This window comes from Plodia interpunctella, chromosome 1 (assembly GCF_027563975.2).
Source record: "Plodia interpunctella isolate USDA-ARS_2022_Savannah chromosome 1, ilPloInte3.2, whole genome shotgun sequence".
Taxonomy (NCBI): Eukaryota; Metazoa; Arthropoda; class Insecta; order Lepidoptera; family Pyralidae; genus Plodia; species Plodia interpunctella.
This window is the reverse complement of record NC_071294.1, coordinates 3094463-3107919: the sequence shown is the minus strand read 5'-3', so window position 1 is coordinate 3107919 and position 13457 is coordinate 3094463. Positions and strand designations below refer to the sequence as shown.

At 33.1% G+C, this 13457-nt stretch overlaps 1 protein-coding gene across 1 annotated transcript in view; it reads left to right on the top strand.

The window, feature by feature from the left end:
• The window catches only part of Wnt6 (Wnt oncogene analog 6), a 38753-nt gene that overhangs the window by 8609 nt on the left and 16687 nt on the right, over positions 1 to 13457 (top strand). Inside the window, exon 2 of the mRNA XM_053749852.2 lies at positions 12155 to 12375. Within this exon, the coding sequence (XP_053605827.1) occupies positions 12155 to 12375 (221 nt within the window). The remainder of the gene's footprint in view (positions 1 to 12154; positions 12376 to 13457) is intronic.

The window sequence follows — 13457 nt, the reverse complement described above, 5'->3', positions numbered from 1 at the left end:
ACAGTCAACTTTGACGTTAAATTTAAACGTACTTTGCGTTTTTCTTTCTTCACAGGTTAAAATTAAAGTCAAAGTAACTGATGCAATCGAACCTATTATTTAATGTTAAACCCACCATATTCATTGGTTTTTTGGGTACATAGGTAAAATATTATAATTTTTAATAGCTGTTGCCCACAGCGCCGCCCTGGGAGTATAGTACTGTATTTCACCCTTCACGCTTCTAAGTATCTCCGCATAAAAATCAGATTAATTCATTCCTACGTTAGAACGAGAAAGAAGAACAAACAAACATACATCTCACATTCATAATATTGGTATAGAATATCGGAATATGGATATGGAGTATAACGTTAACATTTGCTAGTAACGTTCAATTCAATTATACATTGATAACGATATTAAACTTGTGTGTTGGAACTGCGGCTTAAGTATTGTATTTAAAATAGCCAGCAAAAAATCTAATAAAATGCTAATATTATAATTTAAAATGACACTGCTTCCTTATCAGGAAACTCTATTAGCGACTATTAGATTATATCTTTTATTGTTTTATTATAATTTACGAACTGTACCATAATAGGAGATATCAATCCTACATCAAGAATTAACGGTGTAATTTATTAATTACGGCAATCATATAGTTGCTATACGAATGTTTATTAACAATATTAATGGCGTTATTTTGCGGTTTATTTGTGGAAAGATTATTAAGGGAACGCTAAGAGCGACTTACATTTTAACAAAGTTACTTAAATCATGGTCTCAGTAAGATGTTACAGTAGAGACATTTGTGATTGTGAATTACTTAATAAAAAATAATTACATAGTATATGCTTCCCGCTGTCTGTCTGTCCCTATGTATGTTTATATATTAAAAATACGCAAAGGATTTTGATGAGGTTTTTCTTAAATAGATAGTTTGATTCCTGTGGTAGTAATACCAAAGTATAAATAAAAGTATACACGGACATAAATTACTGATTTTTATTTTAGGTACTTAATTCTTCTGGACTACAATAATCCGTGCACACAAAATGTTTGTATAACCAAACCTAACATGTAATAATTCATTTTCGTTTCATATTTCTGCACTCAATAGTAATAACTCGAAAATCTTGCAAATAAGACAAGAGCGTAGCGGATAAACAAATTTTAAAATTTCAAAAGCTTCGCGGCCATGATCATCGTGCATCGAGAGCCCAACGGTTGAACCCGCTTAAGCACCAGTCTCCTATAAGAAGAAGCGTTTTTTTACTAATCAACGCCCAGCCTAAACCATAAAAGTTATAAACGCGAAATTTGGGCATTAGCTTTAAGTTATTACGTAGTGCTCATATAAGAAAGGAATTTTCAAATTTCAAAAATTGGGGGTAAAGTATGTATGAAAAATAACGAAAATCTTTATTGATCTACTTAAAAATGGGCACAAATGCTATGCAACAAAAATAATGAAACCCGTGTTTCAGGATTTTAAAAAATTTTAGCTTTAGGGTTGTTAAATGAGGATGAAAGGAAATAACGAATAATCCCATTAAAGATTTCTTCAACTAAAGATATGAGTAGACAGCTCAGCGGTAAACACTAATATCTTGATGGAAATTAATAATTCAATCTGATTATCTATATAGGGTGATTTCTGAGAAAGTTTTATTATGGTTTTACCTGAGCGCAGCTGGGACGGGCTGCTATTTAATAACAAATTCTTACCTACTTACTATTTGTCCATATGGACAGGTAAGAATTTGTTATTTAATGAAATGGTATATATATACCATTTAATTAAATTATTATTAATTAATGAAAAGCAGCGCATGTAGCAGCTTCCTCGAAGGCATCACAAAGTTCAATGGTAATAAGGCGTGCTTCATCCATTTATACGAAAGAACCAGCGACAGTTATTGCGATTACAGCTATGTATTCTAGTAGGTTAATAAATATTTAGTTAATTTAACCATACTGGAACAGAGCGCATTTATGTGACTCTTTGTTGTGTAAATACAAAATAATAATATATAATAATTTAATATGAATAGGCTGTTTCGCCTCCAACATAGTATATTACCAAGTATAGCCAATTTGTGGTTAGTACTGTTCGAAACGAAATGTATAAATTCATGGAAGTTAACAACAGTTTATTATCATTTGTTTTGTGAATTATTAATTTTATTTGCCGATTTTTAGTTAGTTGACTGTTCGTAAATGAACCTTTATTTTTATTTAAGTGAGCTTTCGAAAGATAATTTTAATGTCTAATTTTTAACCCCCGACGCAAAAAGAGGGGTGCTATTAGAATTATTACCACAAAATAATTAATTATTTAAATTAGGTATTTATATTGACATCAATGTTTTAGTTCGGAATCGAGTTCAAACACCGACTAGATTAATTACACGACAATCATAATTTGAAACATAGCTCATTTTTCTGTTTAAATCTTAAAAAACAAACCTTAAATTCTTAAAGACGATGGCTGTGGTTTTGCGACATACCTCAACCTTCCGTGGGAATGCTGTTGTTGTCCATTAGCTCTCAAAGCGTTTTATTCGTTAGTCGCCTCATATCTTCTATCGGAAGATTATAGAGTGGTATTATCCTATTCTAGCTCGAGGAAGGATTAATTCGTAATTTTTGAAAATATTTTATTTGAATATTGCTAATATTCAACTTATTATTACAAAGAGGTAAGAGTTAGTGAGTTTGTATGTTTGAGGCGGGTAATCTCCGAAATTACGAAACCGATTTCAAAAATTCTTTCATGATTGGGAAGGTACATTATCCAAGATTGCTATAGGCTATATTTTCTCTCAAAATTCCCACGGGAGCGAAGCTCCGGGTATACATCTAGTAATTTATAATTAAGAATCGACAATAGGCTATTTGACTAAGACTTTTTAATAATGGATATTGTAGAATCACACATATTATACGCACTTTTAAAATGACCTGGCTGAAATGTACAATACATAAATTGTCAAAATTATTTTTAATACATTACAATACAATTGTACATGGAATTATAAATATTTTTTAAATTTCTTGACCTCGGCAAACAGCCTATTAAGTATTACAGTTGAGTAATCCAAGCTAGTGCGCTACTATTCAATTCTGTGTGTTTCTTCGTTCAATATTTGTTTGTGATGAAATGTTTGTGAGTGGTCATGTCACAGTATGTACCTTACTCATTCATTTTTGAAGATTCTTCTATAATTTTACAGTGTACAGAACAGAGTTTCTAAAGAGGGATGACGTCAAGAGTGACCGGCTAAGAAGAAGACTAGGAGGATCTTGGCGACTTATAATATATATTACTATATATATAATATATATTACTAGCTTTTGCATGCGGCTTCGCCCGCGTGAGTTTCTCTGCGATAGCTGAACACACATCATTTTCATACAATGTTTAATGTATGTAATTTTATTATGATCATTTGGGGGTCGATTTCTGAAAATAAGTTCTGAAAATATTAGTTATTTTTGAAAGGGGGGCTTTCAAATTTTCAGAACTTTTTTTTCAGATGTTTTTTTTTCTGTAGGTAATTATATACATACCAAATGTCATTAAAATCGCTACAAGAGTTTAGCCGTGAAAGCGGAACAAGCAGACAGACCTTCGCATTTATAATATTAGTAATTGGGATTGATACCCCGTTTAGTAATTAGTACTCGTATAGTATATACCTAGATAGATCACTTGATCTGAATGTATGACATTGTCATTTTTGTGGTGGTCTTTTCTGTTCTACATAAATACAGAATAAAAAGAGTACCGAACAGAAATGACGAAGGTCTTCGTATACGTGAAAATCGTCAAACAACTCGCGTTGGAACTAGTTCATTTAACACGGAGCGATGCCCTGTCGCCGGCGACCGCCCGCGCATGTTTGCTCGACGCTTAGCGATGCTCTGCTAACAGTATGTCAGCTTGGCAAAGATAAATGGTGCAGAATGAACAATTCGTTCTATATGAAAATGCACCTAAACTTATACTATTGTGGGCAGTTTGGATATTTTTTTGTCGATTCTGTTGTACCGTATAATTATTAAATTATATCGTTATGGACTAGCTAGCATTTTTGGATATTATACTATTATGATCGATTTGTTTACGTAACGTGCGTCACAAGAGTCTCCGCGACCACAGAAGTCGGCAATATGTAGGACTAACCAGATCGGCCACGTTGTTTTTGTTAGCACTTTGAATTTTGTTTGTGGCGTAGTACTAATAATAATAGTTATTCATATAATAATAATAAATATTATTCATATAATATAATATAATAAATAGTTCAACCAACCCGGTTTTCTCCGTTTCGTTCTACTATAATAGAACTAGAACTGAACGGACAGAATGGCTTTTTTAGATAGGTATTTTATATAGACTTTGTTTTCAATAGTTTAGAAATATTTAAAAAATAACATAAATTACACTAAATTGTAGTAAGTAAACAATTTTTGAAACTGATTAACGAAAATACTAAACATAAATGAGTTAGAACAAATGTTGGCTACTTCGCTACTTTGTAATTTATGGTACTAAAAAGTTTATGCTTTTTATGGTATCACATTACCTACTTACCGGCAAACGCAATACATTCACTAATTAAGAGGTCCAACGACTTTATTAAAGTCGTATGAAGGGATTACTTAATGGCCATATTCAATCGGTCATTGTGGAAAAGTATCTTCTAGAAACTAAGTATCGACTTGAGAGTCACTAATGTTTCATATGAGGCATATGCCTCATAAAATATTATATAATACCTATATAGGTATTATATAATATTTTATTATCATGTGTATAGTATTATCTATAATAACATAAGACTAATATACTATATAAAGTAAAATAACATAAAGGAAAGTTACTAAAGGAAGTCTTCATATAGAATCTGTTATTATGAACATTATCAGTGTCTGTGCCCACACTGGCACTACAAACACAAATAAAAATTTTCATTTAATCAAGTTCTGTTTCAACTGGAATACAATGACCAATGAAAGCACTGGCTGATTTCTATTAACACTTTTTGTCCATTCTATAACTTCTCTCATCTTTGCCCACATAGCACGCCGAGGACAGTGCGCGTCATTGTGCGTAGAACCTTACAAATTAACGCACCTCGCGCCCATTATGGACGCAAACTGCGGTGGCGCTAAATCTTGTGACAACGGACCACTTACCTCTTGCTCTGATGTCCTCTCAGCTCTTTCAACAATGAATCTTTTTAAAAAAGGAAACTTCTTTTCAGCCAGTGAATTAAAAATAATTATTCATTTCAACTAAATTCAAACTGTAATTATTTTTTCTTTTTTCTATCTTACGCCCTCTGCCAGTCTGAATAAAGAAATTGATTTCCTATTGAGGAATTTAATTTTGAAGTATGCAGTAATGACCATCCTTATGTAGTCTGAGTTCTTTTAACAAAATCTCTTATTAATCAGAAGGAAAATTATTTCTTTCTGTCAGTATTACACACCGAAAAATATTACTGAAGCTTTTCAACAGTTCCAACATCGTTTAAAAGCAAAATCGGCTAATATCAACGTCAAATTTTAATTCGATAAATGTAGAACTTACAGCCATCAAATAAAGAATATATCGATATAAGAAAATAATACTTAAAATCTGATTGTTTCTTGTCTCTATTAACTTCTTAAGTATCGTTGAGAACTGTATATACGCACACTATTTAGATAGATAAACTACTAAATCTACACTCTTGTTTATTATACTATTGTTATTTATATTGCATCTCAAAAATGCCTGGACCGAATTTCCTCAAAACACAAAATATAAAAAATATTTTTCACTTGAAATAGGTAACTTAAATGTATGCAAGCTATAATGGATGCGTTGCACCAGTCAACTTTGATGTTAACTTTAACCTGTAAAACGGTACACGTCAAAGTTGACTGCTGCACATATTCTAAAATAGCATTCAAAGTACGCCATTTTATTTAAACGAAGACGGCGGCGCGCAGTTTAAAGTTAACGTCAAAGTTCACTAGTTGCAATCCACTCTTATAGTATTTATTCATTGATTCAAAGTTAGATCAGCTTTTAAAATGAATTTCGAAAGTTGAAAAGGTAACAATGCGACGGTTTCAGACCCAATTTTAACGACACGTCAAACACGCCACAGACAACATGAGCGGACATGATGCGACCGCTAAAACCTTGCGACAACATTGCTCATAGCCACATAAAATTTTAAAAGTGTTTGCTTACATACACTGTGACAGAACTATCTAGTCTGACGATTGCCTGTTGACATATGACGTCAACTTTAAATTTTACATTTCGAACGATTTTTAAGCTTATAGTTTTAGAGCTCAAATTTGGAATGCCAGTTTCCCACCAGCCAGTGAATAGATGACGTTGACAATTTTAAATTTACATATAGAATAAGTTTTACACATATAGTATTAAAGTCCAAATTTGGGATGTGAGTTTCTTTTTCTTGGTTGTGAATGGGTAATGGTAATGATGTTTACGGTTAAGTCGTCATGTTGTCGCTAATCGCGCCGCTGTCGCGAGTTAGCGCCTCGCCCTGTGTTCGCAAACATCGTCATTCATTGTCACCCTAGTGGTAGTAAAGATGTCTTCCCTTCCGTATGGAAATATTACATTGTTTACTTGTGTTACTTTAGTTGTAACACATATTGTTGGTGTATTGGTTTGGTAATGATAAAACTTAACTTATCGTAATTAAACTTATTCTACCCAACATGATTTAATAAAAAATAAATAATAAACTGCTGATGGCATAGAAGTTTTTCTTTTTTTCGCCTTAGTCTAGATGACTAGTAAAGATAAACGTAGGTACATAATATTGATTGAATAGAAATTAAAATATATGGAAATACTTAACGGTGTTTAAATAGCATAATGAATTTATTCAAATCCAAGACCAACTTACAAGAAACACTTGCGCAAGCAGCGCAACGGATTTTCATTGCACGCAGAAAATCTCCATTTCCTTTGTTTGCGCCGCAAAATTTAAACTTCGAACAGAAGGCAATAAGAATTAATTTACAAATGACCGTTAACTACTAATAAATATCTGCGTGGTTTAATCTACGAGCTAATAAACAGATTGTTCGTGTGCCAATTCAATTGTTGACGTAGGTCACGGTAAAACCCACGCCCCACCAAAGTGAGGAGACGACGCAGGATATAAATTATTTTCTTATTCTAATATCTTTTGTTTTTTGGAAATTAATTTTTTACAAAAAAAAATATGTAGAAATGATGGACTTAACGCCATATGACATAACATTTTTTACCAGTGAAACGTTCATACGTTTACGTATACGTAATACGTTCAAATGTCATATCTCTGCTTGAGTGAAAAAATTTAATGTTGATATATATATATATATTAGAATAAGTTAGAAGCACACACACACATATTTAGAAGCTTAAAAAATCAATAGGTACCTGTACCTGTTCACTGAGATTTTCTTTTAAGATAACACTCAAAATGTTTTTGTTAAATAATCTATTACAAATTATAGAGTAGGCACCTAGGGATGCCGACGACCTTGCGAAGTGGAGACGCCCTTAAGCCCTTTTGGCATGATAGGGACCATCACAGTTTGAATGAGTTTCTTTCGGCATTTCTTCTTAGCAGTGGTCATTCCGAAATGCTATTAGTTTGCAGCTTTGGTAAATATCATTTAATTTAGAATAGAACGTGAAAAAGGGCCTGTCTTCACCGGCCCTTTTAGGCCTTCGCCTAATTTTCGAAAAAGTAGGCAAGCCAACGCTGAGACACTCAACTGAGATAGCAATCGGGAAAACGCTCAGATATCGGAGAGAGAGAGAGAGAAAGACAGGTTATAGACGAGTAATGGCGTCCATTGCAAGCAGCAACGTAAATATTGTTTTCTAATGCACTTTACATTGCTATTATATTTTATACAGCTATGGTCTATCAGCCTAAAGTGATGCTGACACGAGATAAACGGTATACGTTTTGGTATAGTAATCAATTAGAAGATAGTAAATTCGTTTTGATAGATGAATTGTAACGGCTCGATAAACTGACCAGTGTGTTGTAACCTCATGATTAGTCGAAGAGTCAGCTTGTCAATATACCTATTTATTTTTTAAATAAAAACCGGATCAAGATTTTTAATACCCATTAGTAAGTAAGTTTCACTTAGGTACTGCGCCTTTGAGATGGTCCACTTGGAATAATAATTAATAAGTACGTTTTCTTGTGGCGTGTGGTTCCGCCCCAGAATAGGACCACACCATATCTTCCCAAGGCGACTTTGGAGCACATAGCCAACACAGCTTATAGGCAACAATATAATTCCCAAGGAGGCTGTAAAATCACAGCTTGAATCATCAACATATTATGGTTGTTTTTTAAGCTGACTCCAGGTTTCATAGCATCACAGCCCCGAATGCAACCGGGGACATGCGATTACAAGACAGAATAAATATTTTAACTTATATTTTTAGTATGAAATGCTAGGCTCCTAATTATTTTCTAAGCCAATTCACATTTCGATGTATTCGAAACTGGTGCTGTCTAACTTTAGCCACAATTATAAGTGTGAAAGTTTAGAATGGACGCTTAAATCCACAGCTCATAGTTAATGCATTTCCTCTCGGTCGAACCCGTTTCGCGCCAGTTGGTGCTTTGAAGAAATAATTAATTGACATACAACTTATCACTGCTAATTTATTCGTCTGGATAGACAGAGGTGTGTCACCATATTGGCAGTAGTCCACTACGCAAATGTCCAAGCGAAAACCAACACTAGCTCCTTGACTATAAAGTCTTCTTCGTGCTGCGTTGGCAACGCCACTGTTTTCTTAGTTAACTAAAACGCACCTACCTCTAAGAATCACCTAAATTGAAGCCAAAATAAATTGAAACAACCAATGACGTATTTCGTAACAGTAAAATTGTATTTGACGAATATTGTATGGCAAATGTTTGTACCAAGTTTATTATATGTGGGTCATTGTGTAGATGTGTGAATTAGATATTTACTTTTGCTATTATGTACAGAATACGCCCACGTTAAAAACATCTATTTTTAGTTATAGTAACGTGATGTTTCTTGAATCGTGGTAATTAGAATAGTTTTATTTCAGAAATACAGAATTACACAAACTATTAGTAAACACATTAATCACAAAAAATATTATCATACAGTCAGAAGTAACTGTTCTTAATAAAGTCGCGGGAAAACAACTAGTTGCATAAATTAATCTTTCATACATACCTTGCGATTGTTAACATGAACAACAGAACTGGCCATATAACTAATCGCTTTTCAGAATATTTCCAACTACAAACACGATCGGAAGCCCGCAATTAGGGTTGCCACCTACACTGTCATTATCTCAAAAGTTGAACTCATTCATCAATCAAAATTAGCATCGGTAGAGCAGTTTGGATTCAAAGTCATTATGTGAAATGTCAAGGTCGGGTTGGTACACTAGAAAAAAATTAGGTTAAAGAAGTTAACATTGATTTAAAATTGAAAAATTTACGAAATATTGTTCTATTAAGGCTTATTATAAAAGCGAAAGTTTATACAGTCTAAGTTTACATCGAGATTTTTTTTTTTTAAATTAGGAACCAATGAAAGAAGACTAAAATGCACTCGTTAGAAATTAGGAAAAAGGCTTTAGCTTTTATACAGAATTTCCCCTGTGAGCGTAGTCTATAAATTTCTCAGGATTGCAAAAACTTATAGATAAAATGAAAACTTAAATTTTTATACCAACCAATTCTATCTCTCTTATCTCCGCATGTCGTGGTGCCCGGGAACAACGTAAAATCTTGAAATTTTGATGATTCGGCTGATGATGATGTAAAATCATTACAACCAGCCACCTGCCTCCCAATCCTCACTGAGAATGCTATTATAGCGTATCGGCTGCCTAGACTTTGTGTCCCTTAGACGCCTCGTACGACATCCACGATATATTGGTACTATTCTAGGGCGGAACCACATGCCTAAATATTCTCGCTTTTATAATTAACAACTATATTTGGATAATTTATTAATATAGCTTTTCAACCCTATGAACACTTTAGGGAGATTATGAAACGTCAGACGTGGCTATCGAGTAAACATTACTCGATTCTTTGGGGTTAATAAAATCATTTCTTACAGTAAACTACTAACTCACAGCGTGTTGTGGTCATAACTTACCATCCGCTGACTTTTACCGTTGTATACTTCTTATTACTGAAGTAGTAAAATTCTAGGCCACTACTAGACACTTGATGAAAAATATTCCTGTAACAACCAAACTGCGTACTCATGGCATCTGCTTTTCGATTTATAGGAGTTTTACAATTTCGTGAAATTCCTATAATAAATTGTTGATTTTAATCATGAAGCTATTCGCTTTTCTATCCACGAAGTTACGATTGATCAAAAAGTAATCTCAAGTAATAATGGAGGCCTATGAATGTCGTTTCTAGAAGGAATTCTCTTTGGAGGTTATGTAAAAATATAGTCGGAATTACAGCTCCATAGTTATAACAAACTAAAAATGAACAAACTTATCTGGCCAAGTGATGGTGTCGCCACTGTGTAACTAATTTGACTTTTCTAATTAACTTTTAAAAGTTTTCAATTTTGATTTTGATCGCCGACTCAAGTATTTTGTAACCCGAAGATTACTAGCTCCTATAAACGTGCAAGTTGGTCTTAGTTTTTAATGACATGTTAAAAGTAAAATATTTATTTATTAAATTTTGTTTTTTAACGTTTCAATAGCACACATTTATTAATATGATAGATTTTTTTTTGTATAAAATATATAGGTGTCCTTTATTTATGTAAATACAGCATAATTAACAATTGAGCACAAACAAATCACACAAATTCATACTAATATTATAAATGCGAAAGTCTGTCTATCTGTTTGCCTGTTTGTTACGCTTATTTACGGCTAAACCGCTAGTTAAAGGCCCTAGGGCTTATACTTACTACATACTATATTATACTTTTTGATTCTAAAAATCAACACCCATATGACTATAACGGGGCTTGAAAGTTTGCTTGAAAATTATATCCGTTCCGCTTTCACAGATAAACTTACGTGGGTGAAGCCGCGGGCTAGTTTATAATATTATAGAACATCGAGGTTTTAGTATTTCGATATCATGAATTTAATTAATTTTGTACAAGTAACTAAACTCGACTGCAAAACGATATTTCTACATTTTACGATTGCGTTTATTATTTTTCCTTTCGTTACACGGTTGCTGCAGTCAATTAGTCAGTAGATAAACTAAGAAACAAACAATCCAATAAACATACAAATAAATGTTTAATGTAATAAATTTTGCAAAATTAATGTTGCAAATGACAATATGAAATACAAGGCACATAAATTCAACTTCGTTGCGAAGCAGCGTTTATGGAACTTGATTCTAGTCGTTCAAAAAACTAATAACTATCGACTAAAATTAATCGCCTAATTATACAATTATACATATCTATGAATTAGACTAAACATTCGTAGAAATTGCTCTCAATCGATCGGCAAGATGTTCAGGGAAGTCTAATTTTATTTCGACTATCTGCACTCTATGTTCCGTTCTGACAATGAACTTTTATCGAGTAAACAAATGCGGATCAGTCGACGCGACCTGGCGATCGGCTGTCGTCGCTCAGTCGGTTCAATCGTAAATCGATACGTACTTACCGCACAACACTAGTCGAAGTGATTCGAATTTTACGACGGTAATTTGGGAACTTTCTGATTTAGAAATTGCTCGTAATTACTGTACGATTTGTTCTTGTTTCGTTTATTTTAATTAGGTATCGGTTTGATCATCGTAAAATCGAAAATTGAACGGAAAGTTGTTATTTATCTGATATAAATTACAATCAAACAACTTTTTATTGTCTGTCAATCTCCATAACTACAAACTTCACAGTAAAATCAAATAAGTATTCAACTATTTAGTTCCATGTTTAATTTATTACAAGTGTTACAACTTTTGCAATAAATGCACCTTTAAATTATCCATCTATTGATAATTCAGCCCTTGACTGTGGACAGTAGACAAGACTGTAGACAATAGATGTAGACTGTAGACAAACTGTAGCTATCTGGAGATAGCTTGGTCACTTATATTCTGCTTCTTTTGCTTTCTAGGGCGTCTGGCAGTGCTGTGATCTTGGATCCACGAATGGTGTGCAAGAAGAACCGTCGGACAAGGAGCAAGCTGTCCCAGATCTGCCGCAACGAGACGGGTCTACTGAAAGAGATCTCAAGAGGCGTGACCCTGGGGGCCACGGAGTGCGCCCACCAGTTCCGAGGGCGACGGTGGAACTGCACCACACAGAGGCGAAGTATGAGGAAGATACTCATGAGAGGTAAGAACTTGGAATATAAAACTTCAGCAACTAGATCAACCAGTTGAAGATGATCTCATGTAGGAAGATCTCGATGATCTTGGAAGCCATTGCAATTCCCCTATTAGGTACGGGTTATGGTGGAACTGCACCACACGGAGGCAAAGCATGTGGAAAATAATTATGAGGTGAACTCTTATCTCATGATTATATTCCTCATGCTTTGCCTTTATTGTTTTAATTAGTCATGTGGGCGCAGAGAAGTAAGGTCAATCTAGCAGTAAACGCTAGTGTCAACATTTGAAGTACTGTTGACTGATTTTGATGTGGTTTATTTTGACAGCTTATTGGACAGGGATTTAAATAAGATTTACAATAGCCATAACACAAAAAAAACATGATTTACAAATGTGAGAAATGTTATAAGCTTTAATTTTAGATACCTGCCAATTGTTATCGATCTATTTATGTCTTGCAAATAAACAGAAATAGAAATTCTGAACAGATACATTAAAAGAAGTAACAGAAATATCAATTTATAAGACTTAATTTGAATAAAATGGTAATCTGTAACAAAATAATTCGCACACGAAGCATCAAGAACAAAAAATAGAAATCATTGAGGCAGGTCGTGGAACCACAGAATAAAAAATGTTATCGTTCTGTTCAAAAATAGAAAATAAATAAAACAAAGAATGAATCGGAAACGATTATTTAATTGAGTCGACCCACAATATTTTATCTATACCTGTTTTTATAATAAGCTCAATTTATTTTTCTTTATTTTTAATATGAAATATAATAAGTTTGGATTGGGTCTCCAATTCATGTTTTAATTATATTTATAGTTATGACATCTTCTGAGATAACCATAGAAATATAAAAGTTTTGAAGCGGTCATCATTGTGTAAAAAAACTATTTTAATGAAAAAAAATATTCTGGTGATAAAAAATCTACATAGTAATTTACATATAAATATGAACTAAATGTACAATTACATCTGATATTAATTAAATTTATTTAGTAAAAAATTAATAAATCTATATTGGTAACTTAGAATAAAATATCAAACATACTAAAAAAGAAAAAAGTTTAGAGTTGA